This window comes from Pelmatolapia mariae, linkage group LG14, assembly GCF_036321145.2.
Source record: "Pelmatolapia mariae isolate MD_Pm_ZW linkage group LG14, Pm_UMD_F_2, whole genome shotgun sequence".
Lineage (NCBI taxonomy): Eukaryota > Metazoa > Chordata > Actinopteri > Cichliformes > Cichlidae > Pelmatolapia > Pelmatolapia mariae.
Window position 1 is genome coordinate 7,265,452 of NC_086239.1, and position 16,894 is coordinate 7,282,345.

Here is a 16,894-nt window from a genome sequence, read left to right on the forward strand (position 1 = left end):
GCAGGGCGCGGCTCTCGGCTGGAAGAAGGTGGGAGCGGCCTGGATTTCTGGGTAGATGAACAATGTCGCTACACTTGAGAGTGCACGCGATCATACAGTAAGGCAGAGTACCGGGATTCTGCGATTACAGGGCTTAATTGCAGGGCTACAGGGTTTCATTTGGGCGGCTTACAAAATGGTAAGTAACCTGTGCCCATAACTGGATGTACTGAGGTGGCTCTATCCGCTTATTGGCAATGAAATGCATCAAATTATTGGCTCAGTGTATCCAAATTATTGTTTGTGTGTTTTGTTTGCTTCCTTATTTTTGTTTTTGTTTTTTAAACTGAGATCTTTGTCAGCAGATTGTAGGTTATTTGGATTTGTATATTATAGCGGTATAATCAGTTAATAGCAAGAACTTCCTCGTTCAGAGGTCATGAAATCGGTAGGCATGGCCCAAACGTTTTTAAGATGTGGAAATTAGAGGAGAAAAAATTGTGTGAGCCCTCTCCTCCTCACATTAGGATAACTAGACTTTGGGTAAAGCCCAGATCCAGTCAGACAAGTAAATGAATGCAAATCTGTGGTGCTTTAGTTTCTTTGGTATTTACACAGCATAGAAAATCATTGCATCAGGGTTAAAAAGTGTCTGATTCAGCAAGTATTGTTCCACACATGGCTATTTTTACTCCACATGTTCTCATAGTCACCTTGTTGCAGGTAGAAGCAATGCTTTGTGCAGCTACACCCCAGGGCAAAGAGCTTTCATTAATTGCTGTTGCACAACACAACCACTATATTTACTGTGTTATTGCACTCAAAGGTGATTTAGAGGTGTTATGTCTCCCTAGTGATCTTTACACATTTCTAGTTGGGAAATGTAATTGCGGTTTGGCACAGCCACATGCAGAGGCAGGTATTACCGTTCACTGCTTCACTCTATGTTTGTGTTTCTCTGAAAAGCTACACATTAACCACTTTTTCGCTACAAGCTATGTGTTTGCAGGGCTAAAAATGACTAAACCAAAGTCACTGTTTTCTGCTCTTCCATCCACTTTACCTTCAGATGCGCTTTCTGTTGCTGTTCAGTCGACAGGGGAAGCTGCGACTGCAGAAATGGTTCACGCCATTAACAGACCGGGAGAAAAAGAAGGTGATCCGGGACATGATGATGCTAGTGTTGGCTCGTCCGCCACGTTCCTGCAACTTTCTCCAATGGAGGGACCTCAAGATAGTTTACAAGAGGTGGCGGCACAACACACGGCTCTTTATTGCTTAATGGTTAACGTGCATGTTGCCTTTGCTCATACTTCAAAATTGCACACAGAGCGCACACACTTGTTATCAGCAGATAACGTCAAGATCTAGATAAACACACAGATCACAGATGACCTAGATTACAGGTGGGGAACACAGTCCAATAAGGAAAGATTTTTTTCTATGTGAAGCCTTTAATGCCACATTTGTATTGAGACTGGGCTTTATGGTAAATGTTGAGAAATTCACAATAGATCCAGTAGTTATGGAAAAGAACGGACAAGAGCTGTTAAAACATCTACACATGCTGTATTTATTTGGAGGTTCTTCACCTTTCTTTTGTTTGATATGATTTCTGTACTGGAAAGATGCAACCAGTCACACTGATGTTGAAAGCACACACTCTTTCACTTCTAAGATTTTACATATCAAGGCATAATTTTGTATTTACCTGGTCTTAAATTACAACCTGAGGTAACTAATGACACATGACACATTACACGTCATTATTTATTTAACCAACACTAAGGCAAAGTGCAGATTCTCTCTCTCTGTCGCCTGTAGCAGCAATAATTTGAAATAATGGCTTTCTGTGTGACTTTATTAGTGTCACACATTGTTGAGGAGGATTTTGGCCCAATAACCTGCTCTACCCCCTGAGCTACAACCACCCACTGCTTATCTGAATCATATAAGCCCATCTAAACTACCATAGGGTAAGAGGCAGGATACACCTTGAACAGGTCTCTAGTGTGCTAAACCCCACCCCTGTGCATTACAGCCATATATCGCCACTCCAGTCTCGTCTGTCAAAAGGACATTGTTCGACAAGTCTTGTGGTTTGTCCAGGCACAACTTTGCAAACCTAAGTTGTGCTGCCATGTTCTTTTTAGAGAGAAGAGGCTTTCTCCTAAAAAACCTTCCAAATAAAACATACTTGTTCTTTCTAATATCTTTCTAATTGCATTGACCTGAACTGTCAATGTCTGAGATGTAGCTCTTGGGTTTTTTGCAGTTTCTGGCCTATCAAGACTGATGAATGGTTGCAACTTTTGTGGTCTTTGTGTCACACTTTGATAATTTATTCCTTATGGAGAGTGTACTTTCTTTACTTAGAAAGGATGCTGTGATCATCGGCTGCAGTTCTGTTGCTATGCTTACCTATGCACTTTTTCCTTCTTGAGTGTGCCAGGTTGCTCATTTTAACACTTAAAGTGCTTCTGCTGTCTCTCTGATGGACTTGTTTGTTTTTGCTGTCCAATGATGACATGTTTCACTTGCATCTTGAGAGATTATTTGATTGCATGTCATGGCTTCGCAGCCAAAGTTCCCAAATGCAAATTTATCTTGGAATCAACTCTTTTACCTTATTCACTGGTGAAGAAACAACAAGGAAATAAACTAGCACGTGTCCATGAAACATCTTACTGGTCAGTTGTCCAGTTAACTTTAGTTAGAAAAGAAGTTGCTTCATACACTGCACAGGACCCACAAACTCCCAGGCCTCTGGTAGAGGAACCAAGCTTAAATACATATATACATATACATATATATATTTTTTATATTTCACCATATTGCATTGCATTCTTGTTTTATGACAACATTGTAAAAAATTATCACAATAAGCTTTTCTCTTCCTCCACTGCAGGTATGCCAGCCTGTACTTCTGTGCTGGTCTGGAGGACAAGGATAATGAGCTGCTTGCCCTCGAGGTGCTGCACAGATATGTTGAGTTGCTGGATAAATACTTTGGAAACGTAAGTAGAGTTGGATGCCATGGCCTACAACAATCCAGAGGTTGTTAAGGGGCTCTTTTTAAACATCATCCATCTTTCTCAGTTGTCCCTGCACCTCTGCTAAGATGTTCTCAATTATTTTGGCTAATAACAGCTCTGCACAGGTTGACCTAAGTCACCAGTGTTATGCTGGGATTTATGCAAGCCTCTCAAAATTCTTCTCAAATATTGAAAAGATACAGCCACTGTGTATGGACTCAAGTATGTGATTGTTGGACACCCTGACTGCTGGCATTTTTTCTCACTCAGACTAAAGTGGTTCAGCTTTTTTATACATTGGGTGATGTCAGGTGGCAGGCCCTGGCTCACAGCCTGTGTTCAACTTCTGCACATAGATACAGATATGTTGAATGGAAGTTGAGTGCACTTTATGTAGCTCTATCAACTTCAGTTCAGACCCCTTGATTAGGTTAAAGGAGCTTAGTCTAAAAATCAAGTACACAGAGTCACTGTGGGTGCCTTTTTAGGTGAAACGGTGCAATGTGGGGGTTTTTCATAGTGAGGACAGTAAAAACTCCTTTGCTCAAGCATGTCAGACTCCCTCTGGTGTCTGTAATCTGTCGCTGCTTCAAAACACTTTGAAGCACTCCTGATTTGACTAGACTTAGAAATCAGCTGAACCTTCTTATTTACAAAAACCAGCCAATGAGAACGAGTGGTTTGCGTTCTCAATGCAAAACACTGGGAGGTTAATTTGTTTGGGAAACAAACTGGCTTGACAAAAATATATAAATGTCTGCATATATGTATTTATTTTTCCTTGTAATTCTTTCTTTCTTTCATATATTTGCAATTTCTTTCTAAAATTTAATGAAATTTAATTGGTGGTTTCATTCACTTAATAACACTTAAATAACTAAATAAGTATCATTAAAAAAAAAACCTGATAGTTAATTAAACTTGAGTTTGTAGTTTGAGAGACATAGATGTTTACTGATCGGTAAAGAGTTGGTTTGTAAAACATGTATCAACATTATCCAAATGGTTACAGTCACAACTGATGTTCATAACAGATTTTTTCAGGAGTGCATACAGATGAGAGAAAAATTATCACCCACCTATGAAATTTTAAGTTTTTATCAAATTGTTTTGGTAATATTTAAAATGTACATTCCATATTCCATAATAGTTATTGTGCACAACAGTATGTAATTCACAGAGTTATTTTTTTTACACACCCTAATGATTTAAGCTGATTGCAAATGATTCATTAACATTATTATCATTTGATTGTTTATGGTAAAACAACTATTCAGTGAAGTGTTACGAGATGTATTCATTTCTCTGATCTGATGCATGCTGTGTCGTTCTTTTTCAGGTGTGTGAGCTGGACATCATTTTCAACTTCGAGAAGGCTTACTTCATCCTGGATGAGTTCCTCATGGGAGGAGAGATCTTAGAAACCTCCAAACTGGCCGTGGGTGTGTCTTTGGAGGAGGCCGACACACTCCAAGAGGTATATTAAGCTTTTGTCAAACATTTAGCTTGTGCAAGCTTTGCCCTGACTCCTTGAAAATTCATTCTTGTGGCTCTTATGTCACCACAGACGCTGGAAGAATACATGAGCAAACCTGCCTACTGAGCCAAGAGAGGACGGCGTATGGTTCACATTTGAAAGCATAAAGCGAGATGTTTATCGCTTGGCAGTAAAGACTCTTTCAGGGTAGTGCTGTGGCCATACAACAACCACAAACCTGGTGATATTTTGACTCAGGTGTGAAGAATAGTAATGATGTTTGCATCTGTAAGTGCCTTTGAAACCTCATATTTATTAATCTCAGGGTTTCCTGACAGGAGAAGTGAGTGAAATGAGCCAATATCACCTTTTTCACTTAGTATTAGTTGTTTTGTGACTTTATTATATGTTAAGACCGATGCTTTGTGTGGTGATGAGCAAATGGAGAAACACTAGACAGTAAGGAAAAAAATAAAGTCAATGCTTTATTTACCTCAGATATGTCACATATGACCACATTTAAGAAAGAATTACCAAAAAAACACAAGTGAATCTAAAGGATCCAACACTGGTTTTGATTGTGTGTGCGTTGAAATGTAAGGCTGGTGAGACACGTGTACTCATTAAGTGTTGTTTGAGCAACCAAGTCATCTGGAAAAAAACAAAAAGAAAAACATCAAGAGAATGTCTGAACACTTACATTTCTGCTAATAAACAGGAACGTTTGTAAACCTACAGAATAACTAAATTTGACTGCATGTTTTATTCTTCAAAATACTTTATTTTTCTTCCTTCCACCAAAACAATAAAGAATTATGTATATATATCTACAGCCTGATTTATATTCCCGGGGCAGTTTTGGCATCGCTTTCCTCAGTTTCTGGGTTCAGATAGCTCAGCAGTTTCATCATTGCCTCATTCTCTAAGCCTTGCATTTGAGCGTTACTGCCCCTCTCGTCACCCTCAGACAGTTTCTTTTCCTTTGGGCTATTATCTGAATCCATTTGATCAAAATATTCCTCCATGGCCTTTTCAAAAGAGCCCGTTGCGCTCTGGCCAGCTTCCTCCCGCTTTTGACTCGCCTTGTTGTTCCTGTACGCAGGTTTGGGATACTGTGCCAGCATCTGAGCAGCTAGATATGCTGCCAGTTCATCCTCATCCACGGTGTCGTCGTAGTCATCTTTGAAAGTGCTGGGAAGGCGCCTTTGCGTGGGAGTGGATTCCCCAAACACTCCCGCAGGCTGACTGTGAAGTCGTGACAGTGAGCCTCTGTGGTGCTTCTGCTTCCTGATGGGATCCTCCGCAGCTCCCAGCCCCAGGATTTTAAGGATCTCTTCCGTTCTTAGCTCCTCTGGGGTCTTTTGCGGATAAGGCAGGCGTCTGTTGTAGAATTTTTCCTGAGGAATGGTGTTTATCTTCTTTGAGGATATCTGAGAGAGCGTAGTTTCTCCTCTGGCTAAACCATTGTTCTTTTGCGACTTGTCCTGATTCGTCAAGTCTCCTGTTTTCAGCATGTCCAACAGGTCTTCGGGTGGGATCTGGTATTTTTGGGAGATCTGAATGAGTTGGTAGATGACCCGTGGATCTATGTTATCTCTGTACTGACTCTGAGCCACCATCCTCACCGCCCTCTCTCTTTCCTCTTCCTCCTCTAGCTCTCTTTTCTGCTCTTCCTCTTCCGTTTTCTCCAGCACCTTCAGGAGGTAGTAGTCCACCAGATTTCCTGCATCATCCAGATCTTTTGACCTTTTAACGGGGTACCCTTCACCATCATCATCCTCCTCTTCTTCTTCATCCGCATCAGCCCCTTCGTCATTGTTGTCGATGTAATCGAGCCCTCTGTCAGCCTCGTATTTGTTCTGCCTCTCCTCCTGCTCGTCTTCCTCTTCCCGTCCTTCTAGTGGACCCCAGTCTGTCAGATCCCCTCCTATATCGTCATACGCTGCATTCCTCGCATTAAACATATCTTCATCTACATCATCCTTCTCCATGTTGTCCTCCTCATCTAAGCGCTTATGTGTGGTCTTTGGGCTGGTCAGCTTGTCAAGTTCATCAAAAACAGACTGCAGCGTGGCTAGGTTCTGAGGTGTGTACTTCTCCTCCACATTCTCATTGGTACGTTTGTATGGGCTGTCATGCTCCAGCCCCTCCTCGTCCTCTTCCTCATCCCCCTCACCTTCCTCCTCATCCTCAAACATTAAGGGCATCTTCTTGTGAGGCATGATGCCCTGTTGTTTCTGCTGCACGTACACCCTGTGCTTCATGTCTGTCCTCTCTGTGCTGGGGCGAAGTAGAGCAGGCTTGGAGGCCTCCGTCTGCTGGAGCGTGCTGAGCACAGCCTGCAGCAGCTCTTCACTCTTATCCTCCCTTCCTTCCTCGTCCTCCTCTTCCTCATCTTTGCTCTGTGTAGGGTTGGAAGCAAGCCTCACCATGGCACGCAGCTTCTCAGCATCATCCATGTGGCCAGCATCGGCACCTGGAGTGAGAGGAGGGTCCACATTGGTTCTTTGACGGAGGCTCTCAATGTACTCCAAGGCTTTCAGCATATCTGCGTTAGGAACCTGGTGGACATTCCTACTCTCTGATTCACTTCCACGAAGTCTATGCGCCCTCAGCGAAGCCCCATGAACACTGGAGGAACTGAGGAAGAGAAGGATCAAGAGGAGGTTGGCAAAACAGACAAGGAAAGGTTTGCCTGTGGCAGAGGTCTCAGGGAGTGACGGCATGGTGACGCCTGTAGATGAAAGACAAAAGAAGCACATGTCAGCTCTGACCTTTACACGGTTATACCTAACAGGTTCTCAGTGGTTACCGCTCTGGCATTTCTAAAATGCCTTCTGCTGTCATTGTCAATTTAAATGTCTGCTTTGATGATAACAGCGCAAACCACTGTGACATCTTTGGAGACACTGAGTCCATTTGTTTGTCTGTGACAGGAATGACTGGTGCTCTGATGGCAACCAGGTCAAACACCTTGGAATAAATGTGAAATGTCAGGGAAGAAACTATTAAATTACTGTTAGCCTTTTACATCCGCTCTGCTCTGCTGTAGTTAGAATCAGGGAGGGCATGGGAGCGGTGGTGGAGCTCCCACTAAATTTGATTGCCCTCCTAAATGTCATCTACCCCCACCCTTAGTAGGCTACATTTACAGAAGTACTTACAGATTTAAAGATTTCAGCCTCATTCATTCCTATTTCAGACTGTATTCTACTGAATTTGAGAAACAAATACTGCACTTCATACTCCATACCATTTTTTAAATTAACAAAAAATCCTGAAGACAGACAGAAGATTGAATTGTTTATTTTATTTTATTAACCTGACACATTTTAAGTGTATGTTAATATATTTTTTACAAAGTAAAAATACGTAGTAGCCGTGACTCTGAGTGTAAATCGCTGTGCAGGTCAGACACGGTTTGTTTTCCCCTCGCTGATATTTGGAGATCACACTGGAATGTGCCGCCTGTTCGCCAGCAGCGGGAACAGCAGCGCCTTCCAGCTCCCGTCTAAATTCTCATTAGACATCGAATTGCTGCTCTACGTGAGTCACGGCCCTTGTTGTCAAGGTAACCCGGTAGGGCTGATGTTCCCATGGAATCTCTCCTTTAGCCCGAAAACCTCTGAACACCAATTCTTTGCGTTTTCTGACCTTTTTATTTTTCGAACTTTTAAGTCCGCACATAAATGTCAGCGTTCATTAAATCATACTTACAGAATAATTTTATTTCTTTAATTTCATTTCTCTCACTAAGACACGAATTGTGTCTCAGTGAGAGAAATAATAAGGACATAGAGAATAATAGAGAATAATAAGAACACGAGAAAAGACCAGAAGTGCTACGGCATCACAAGCACCATGTTTACGTCTCCTTCGGTTCTTCAAACCTACATTTAACTTGCTCGAACTTCAGCAAATATTATAGTTAGACTAATGTTTACATATGCAGCACTAAAAGTTACTCTTAAAAGCCACAGAGGGTCCGAAAATAACCTGGAGCGGCGCGAGAACAAAGGCACTCTGCGACCAACACAACCTCTGCTCCTCAACATCTGTAGCGGCGCATCAGGTTGGCAAACAAACAGTTCATGTCAAAAAAGCGAAGCTCTTTTTAAACGACTGAAAAGCCCGCTCTCTGTTCGCGGCGAGAAAAGAGAAAGGCGCGTGCGTTAGACGGCATGAGCACAAACAACAGGATAGCTCACCTCTGGAGTTCAGTTTCTGCCGAGGGTCGGGAGTGAGCTGAGCATCTCTCTGCCTCGCGGTGCGAGTCTGGATTTCAGGACCGCGGAGAGCTCCTCGCGCTATTAGAGGAACCACCTGACTCGTGCGTCAGAGAGCCAGGAGATACGCAACACACCCACGCGCACGAGTTCACTTACATTAATAAACGCCCAGCACGCGCACGCGGGTATTTCATTTGAGGCAGCCAAACAAAAGTGCTTCTGTCTCTGAATACGGACTGAAATTAGTTCGTGCAGCCATCATCACAGCTTATAATAGAGATGCATAAAGCCCCGTGTTTATAGGGCTGCCCAGGGTATCACAGAACGCGACTCAGGCGGTGTTTGAAATTCAGTTTCCTCTGAGAAACCTTATTGTTGTTGTTGTTCAGATGTGGTGGAGGAGGAAGACCAAGCTGTTTACACTAACTCACCTTCTGTGGGTCCATTCACCGTTAAAATCCTAAATGATAGGGACTAAATAAAATCAGAATGTATGAGTTACCGTGTGCCTGCGCTGATTATATAGTGCGCTTATAGTGTGTTTACCAGCAGAAAGTGTTGAATGGCTGCTGTCATTGTGTCTCTGCTGCAGCACAGAGGGACGGAGACAGTTAAAAGTCCACCGATGACTCACATACGGACTCCGCCAAAGCCAGAGACGGGCGGGGTGACAGAGGGACTGCGGAGGTGTATGCGTGTGTGTGTGTGTGTGTGTGTGTATGTGTGTGTGTGTGTGTGTGTGTGTGTGTGTGTGAGAGAGAGAGAGAGAGAGAGAGTGCCGTCAACCAGCGTGCACTATGATCTCTATTTATTTTTGGCTGCCTGTCAAATCTTGTCTATTATAAATCTGTGTGTGTGTGTGTGTGTGTGTGTGTGTGTGTGTGTGTGTGTGTGTGTGTGTGTGTGTGTGTGTGTGTGTGTGTGTGTGCAGTGCTTGCAGTTTCATTCATAAATCCACTGCTTTGCTGCGTTTGATTTCAGTTCTGGCTATCCTCCACTGACCTGGCTGTCTGACATTCAGTGGAGCTTTTCTTGTTTTTTCGCTTTGTCACAGCTGCAGTAAAACGGTTCTCTGGGTTTTTCAGCATCCTCACATTTGTAGTCCTTCCTCACAATGACTCACAAAGCCTGACACAATGTAAACAAATTAATGTGATTTAAAAAGCCCAATTCTTCTTCTTTTCTTTTTTGGTAAAACATTTGTCAGCACTTCCATTTTCAAGCTTTTCAAAACATTATGCAATCTGCTTTAAAACCCTTTTGTGTTTAAAATGTGTATGTACATGGGGTGGGAACTGATGAGTCATACATGAGCATCTTTTCCCATTCATTAAGGAACTTTAGAGGCTCACCGTTGTCACATTCACAACTTCTAGAAAACACTGTCAGGGCCAAGGGAGTAAAAGAGAACCAGGACAAAAGAGCTAATTTTTATCTCATGCCTCCTTCAGCCTAATTACACCCTCCCTCATGGATAACACGCACACAAGCACCCATCCACACACTGTGCCACTTTTGTACTGATAAAGCCCGAGCTGTCTGACTAATTGCTTGTGGTTGTGTCCGTGGAAAGATTACTGGTAAACAGAAACCAATTACAGCTCAGTTCCGCTCCCATTTCCACCGCCTGTCCACTGAAAAAGACAAAGTGCTTTCTCAGGTCAGATGACAAGTTTCTCATTGGCAATTAGAATTTCCTTTTTTTCATACAGCTGTGTTATGTCACACTTTTTCAAAATGGTAATTTATATATGTCGTTTGTAACGTGGTGGATGTGAAACTCTTCAAGCACAGGATTGACTTTGCCGCACTGACTTCTAGCTCAGGTTGCAGTCTCATTACACATTACGTAAAATAATTGGGCTGAGTCTTTGTTCCAGCCGTCTCTCACAAGGGCAATTAAGATTATTCTGGCGAACAGAAACTTAAGTGAAGAGGAAGTTTAGAAGGTTCTTTTTTACTTTAGTTTGAATAAAAATTGAAAATAGTAGGCCTATAATAATATATTATCACTTCTACTTCTTATTTTTAATTCTTTGATTCTAGTGACTTTACAAAACTGTTCAAAGTGATATTTATTTTTCTTATACTTGACCTTGATGCAGCCCTTCACTTCATTCACTGTCTGAAACAAGCAGCAAGTTGTATCAATTATTTTATTTTATGTTTATTTCTGTAGAGACAACTGTGCTGATTGTAACTAACCAAAAGGATCTTGAGCTGGACATGTTAAGATTATCGCTGGGAGTCACCAGAATGAAAAGGATTAGAAATGAGTACATAAAAGGAATACAGAAGGACAGCTCAGGTTGAGTAGGTTGAAGACAAAGTTAGAGAGGGAATGCTGAGATGGTTTGGACATGTGCAGAGGAGGGACATATCAGACAAAGGTTATAAAGATGGACTGCCACCAGGCAGGAGGAAAAAAGGAGGATCACAGAAGAGGTTAATGGATGTAGTGAAGGAGGACATTCAGAGGGGTGGTGTGACAGAGGAGGATGCTGGTTCGGATGAAATGGAGGCAGATGGTCTACTGTGGTGACCCCCTAAAGGGAGCAGCTCAAAGTAGAAGAAAAACAGACAAGCATGTACCATGCATCATACCACAGCATTCATAGCCTAAGCTAGTTAGGTTTTTCTAACTAAAAAAAAAAAGAAGCCAAAAACAAACCACTTTTCCACAAATGCTGAGTGCACAACATGATTACAACTATTACTGCTGCTTTGGGCAGGAGGTATTTATAGGTATATATAAGGTATTTAATGCTAAAATCTTAAGCTGTCACAAATGTGAAATCCTAAACATTAAAAGTGCATCAAGATATTCAGCTAGATTTTTCAAATGTAACTGAAAGTTTTTAACATTCAGCTAAGCTACTGGGACAATCTGAGACGTACTATCTTCAAGATTTATATTTTTGGCTGACTCATCGTTGTACCTTTGCAAGTCAAGTCATTTAATAGTTCAGAAGATTAGAAAGAAATCTTGAATGGATGGAGAATTGCTAGGCCTTCACTGGACTGGTTAAAATGATTTCTTGTTTATTTAAGCTATTTATTCCTTTAACTCAATGAATGCAGTATATGGCCTTATATATTACATTACACAAGGAAACTACAGAATAACTACAATGTGTAAACTGGACAGTAAAAGACCTGGTGATGCCATCAGGCGTGTGGTGGAGTGTAAAAATCAGCAATTAAAGCCAAAATGGAAAAATAAAAAGCTTTACATTAGATTTCACAGACAGTGGGCAAAACAAAGAACCTCCGTCTGTCAGATTCTTAAATGTTGCTAAATCCTGATTGGTGTACATATGTAAGTTACATAGCCTTTTGTAAGCTGAGCCCACCCCCTTCAAACAGTACAACAGGACTTAAACCTCTTCTGGAAATGAACCTAAACTGCTCTAAATGTGGCAAAAATGTTGCATTTACAGGCTCCCGCTGCTCATGTAAACCAAATGACTGAGAAAATGTGTTGAATATAGTAGCTGTGGTGTTTGTGTGTGTGCCTTATAATGTTTGAGGGCACCTCTCTTCTTTTGTGCCTTTCCTTTCTGTGCGTTTGTCTCCTGGCGACTGACCGGCTGCTCTCCATTCATTACTACTGAGGCCAGCAGCCGATAATTCAGCTCCGTAACTCAGGTTGTCAGAAGCTCGGCAGGCACAATGTAGAGAGAGCGCGAGCGAGAGAGGCAGAGGGAGTGGTTGTGAATGGGACTTTGACGTCAGCCTCCCCTCTCTCCGGTCGATTATGTGTGTATCTGTGTGTGTCTCTGTGTGTGAATAGGTGAGACGCATCAGTTTTTTGGTCTTTATTGAAATGCATGATGTGGCACCAGACTGTGTTCAGAGTCTCTCCAAGGCATTTTACAACACACCGGGGCAGACATACAAAATGTCCCTCACCACGTGTGTCACCTTTCTCTGAAATGATGGAAACAATGAAGTCATTGGGTTCCTGAAACAGAACGTTTACAGCCTGCACATCTGCCTGGGAGGGTTACAGGAGATTGAATGTGAGCTGCTAAAAAGGGATCAAAGGATGAAAACCCAAACCCTGACATTTTATGAAATGATCTTTTTTTTTGTGGAACAACCATTAAAAGACCCCGAGGTGCTAATTTTGAAGTGCTTCACCTAAAAGCAGCATTTACGTAACGGTCCTCAAATCCATTTTTGTGAAAAGGAGAACCCGGCTGCCGGTAGGAAAAAAAAAAGGTGCTTTATGCATCTATAGACCCATGACTCACTTGTTTACTGACGCTTTGTGCAGACAGTACATCAGAAACAATCAAAGCACTTTGGCCATTCATGAAAATCTAAATGTAATTGGCAGGATCACATGACTGACACATATACAGACTTAAAAAAGGAAGTAAATGATAAAGGATGCAGAAGAGACGTTCAGAGGCACAACTAAGAAGTTTACACAGATATTAACACCAATTGAGGCTTCATCAGTGAAATTTCACATCCCACGTTCATTAATTATTATTAGCTTACATTTCTGTATTGCATTTCAGCCAGTTTGTTTATTGTATCTCAAGAAGTCAACAAAACAAAACTCCCTCATTCTAAGATGCTATTGCACATGGATATCTTTAATTAACAGAATTTCATGTGTGTTCGAATCACATTAATCACCGTGACATTAGTGGCTTCCACACAAACATGCACCTTAAATTGCCTTTGATGGCAAACATAAAACCGACAGAGAAATATAAAATGTTTTTGCTGAACCAAACTGAACAGCCTTCCCTTCATTATGCATAACTTTAAGTATAAATTTTACCCTGTCACATTTAGGAACTGTTAAATTAGACCAAAACTGTTTTTTTAAAATCTCCATAGACTGTATAAAAAGATGGCTGTACCAACTATGACATCACCCTTTCGTTAGTGAGGTTGATCGTTTCCCTCCACTGCCACGTAGAGGTTATGGAAGTAAACGTGACATGTGAGGATGCCGTCAGGTGACTTGTCAGTTTGGCTCTGATGGTGACAACAATTTACAAAATGAGCATCATGTTTTTTTCAGTAAGACCTGAAACAACTGGTTGTACCCATATACTCTCCAAGATCATTTTTATTGAAGACGTAGAAAAGGGAACACGAGGCTTTTTCTTGGTAGTCTCTTAACTGGACTTGTTGTTGTAACCAGTGGAGATGCCCCCAAGTGGTGATAAAAAAGAATGCAGGTTACAGGAACGCCAACACTTTTCAGCATCATAAGCCATATCAGAGTTCATGCAGCAACAAAAAAATGAACATTTTAGACTTAACTTAAATAGACAAATAATCAGAATAAAATCTTTTTACTATTTTCTGTGTATTTTACCTGGAGCAGCAATCTTTATTTTGCTGCAGTTGCTCCAGGTAACAGGAGCTAACATGCTAAATTTGGTAGTATTCTTTGAATTCGCTTGCTTGAGAGAGGCTGTGACTAGCTGAGTGGGTTTATGGTGACACATCTGAGCATTTGATTTTAGCTTGAATAATTCCCCAAACAGTTCCTATTATTTGCAATTATTTGTTAATATGTTACTTTGCTGTAACATGTTATTTATTTATGATTTATTATTGTGCCTGTTTCCAGTTGTTATTGTTCCGTCGTACTGCACGCTGAGATGACTTTCTGTGAATTAAACTTCGATTGGTTTCTATAAGACAATCCTCTCGTTCCTTCTCCACCCCCTCACTTGTGTCTATTCTTGGCCACTTTTAATCAGTCTTGTCACAACACATCACACAGCAGCACCGCTTTGCCACAGTAATAGTACATTGGTGCATGATCTTTTCTCTTTTGTATTAAGCATATCTCTTTCTTCTCCTGCTTTTCCTGCCCAAGGCAACTGCTGAGACACAGACAGAGAGATGATGAAATTTATTTAACAAAAAACAACAAAAAACAAAAACAGATTAGGAGTAGTTGTCTGAGGGTATTATGGACTGGATACACTGGATTAGTCTGGTGCATCTTGAAGCATTATTCTCAAATTATTGCTGCAAAGTTAAACTTTTAGGTTCACTGACCTTTCACTGAGGACAACGAAAAAAAACAAAACCTCAGACTATCCACACGTTGCTTCTGAAATACAGTGCAGAGTCATGCTGCCTTTTCACGGGGCTTTGATGCTGCTGCTTTTGAATGAGGCTTCTGCCTCATCCCTTCATCTTAAAGCCACAGAGCAGATGTTGTGTTGTGGATACGCAGGGGAATATTTATTGTTTATATCCTCTTGAAAGACAAAAAATAAACCTGCCCCTCCCTCCTCTTTTGCCCTGCTGGTATATCTGTGAGACAATCTTTGTGCTGTGACACATCCAAAAACAGTGGGGATACTTGTAAAGGAGCAGGGGGCTAAATGTGAGGTTTCTCAAATAAATTGTAATGCATTACTATGGAAAATTTATAGAGAAGCAAAAGAGGGAGGAAGAGCAGAGAGGCTGAGCTTTGACTCCTGACTGTATCTGTAGGGATAAAGTTAAAGCTCTTGTCTGAGCTCCCCGGCTTCATGGTCTGCTTGCAGGGAGTGCACCCTCTGCTCCAGGGTCGCAGCAGATACCGGTTGGACAGGCAGGTATCACAAAAACATCACTGAATGTAGGCACACATGCAAATAAAGATGGGCATTCATCCAGAAGCACATGAAAAACCATAGGCTAACACAGGCTGGCACTGACAGAATCCTGCTTTAGAGAGCTAAAGCTTAAAAATAACACGCATGCAAACGTTACATTACCAGCAAGGGGAGATTAAACATTTAAAGCCAAGAAGTTGGTAGTGAGCAAAAGATGTATTGTCAAGGTCTGGGCTGGTAGACCATGTGGAGTGGAAAGTAGTGGACCCAACTTCTACATGCATGTACATTTCGCACATTTGAGAGGCGAAGCGTGAAATGGACACAGTGGACCGACCTTTTTATTACACCCTTTGCCATGATTTCAGTTTGCTGCTAATTATAAACCTAGCTAACCACTTGCGTAATATGAACTAGCATGACATTTGGATGAGTCCATAGTTTGAGGAGATGGAGCTAGCTTTCAGGTCTGAAAAGTAAAACCCATTCTGAAGGGTTTTTAATCTGCATTCTTCACAGTAGTCAGCAGGGGGCGACTCTTCTGGTTCCTAAAAGAAGTCGAGCAGTTTAGAAGCCTATTAGAAAATAACTCTTCAGTTCCTCTGTGTGCGACCTCTGTAAACACTTTGCCAAAGAGTTTATGAGCTCATTCGCTAGTTTAGTGGGTTATTATGGGAAAAACAACACAGGAAGCACCACTTCTAAACCAACTAACGTAAATCCCACACAGAAATACATGAAGCTACACGACTCTTTGCGTTAGACTCATGACAATCATAAATACAGTAATGCTGCTATAAAGTAAAGTATATTTGTAATCCTTGGGGATTCAGTGCCATGGGTACAAGTAAAGAAACTACAATGTAAGAGGAGTTATTTTGACTTGTAGACCCGTTTAAAATAAAACACACTGGCACGGGAGCAACACTGGCTGCTTCAACCATGTAAAAACTGGCCGAGGTCGTAGATGTTAAATATGGTCAAAACAAATACTCAAACACAGGACACAGACTTTAATAAAAAAAAACAAAAAAACAAATGGAGAACTTTAATTTTAAAAAAGACAGAAAAGGAAAAGGAAAAAAAAACCATCATGAAAACATGATGACAAAAGGTGGCAGCAAAAACACAAGGTGAAAAATAAATAAATAAGGGAAAACATAAAAATTTTTTCCAAGAGTGCACGAGGCAATGAAGCCGCAGTAAATACACTAAAGTGACTGAACACAAGGGAAACAAATGAGGGCAGGAAGAGGAAAAAAAATCAAAAGAAGCAACGCAAAGAGGGTAGCATAAGACCGGAAGACACCATAACACATGGAGGGACACGCGAGGGGTGCACATGAGGTGATGCAAAAAACTCACAAAACAGTAAAACTAACAGTCAGTGGGCATGACAGTAGAAGAAAAGGCTGCAGTCATATGCTGAATTGTGCTTCTATTTCAGCTGAACACTGGGGTTTCAGCTCTCCTCAGGGCTTGTTGCACTTCTTAACCCGCAGCGTTTACAACCTCCCCTTTTCATCCCTTTTTAAAAATTTGTCTCAGATGCTGTGTCGTTTGCTTCCTCTTATTGATTCTCTCGAT

General features: G+C 41.4%; 2 protein-coding genes across 2 annotated transcripts; one reads left to right on the plus strand and one right to left on the minus strand.

Annotated features, from left to right (window-relative positions):
* The first annotated feature begins 1,048 nt into the window (after positions 1-1,048).
* Positions 1,049-4,893, plus strand: ap1s3a (adaptor related protein complex 1 subunit sigma 3a). Its single transcript, XM_063493809.1, has 4 exons — positions 1,049-1,227; positions 2,888-2,996; positions 4,354-4,491; positions 4,582-4,893. The coding sequence occupies exons 1-4, from the start codon at positions 1,049-1,051 to the stop codon at positions 4,615-4,617; spliced, it is 462 nt and encodes a 153-aa protein (XP_063349879.1). The 3' UTR covers positions 4,618-4,893.
* A 70-nt stretch (positions 4,894-4,963) lies between these two features.
* On the minus strand, positions 4,964-8,825 carry scg2a (secretogranin II a). The gene is made up of 2 exons (XM_063493807.1): positions 8,700-8,825; positions 4,964-7,225 (listed from the first exon to the last, which is right to left on the minus strand). Exon 2 carries the CDS (start codon positions 7,215-7,217, stop codon positions 5,331-5,333), a length of 1,887 nt encoding a protein of 628 aa, XP_063349877.1. The 5' UTR covers positions 7,218-7,225; positions 8,700-8,825; the 3' UTR covers positions 4,964-5,330.
* Positions 8,826-16,894: the final 8,069 nt, after the last annotated feature.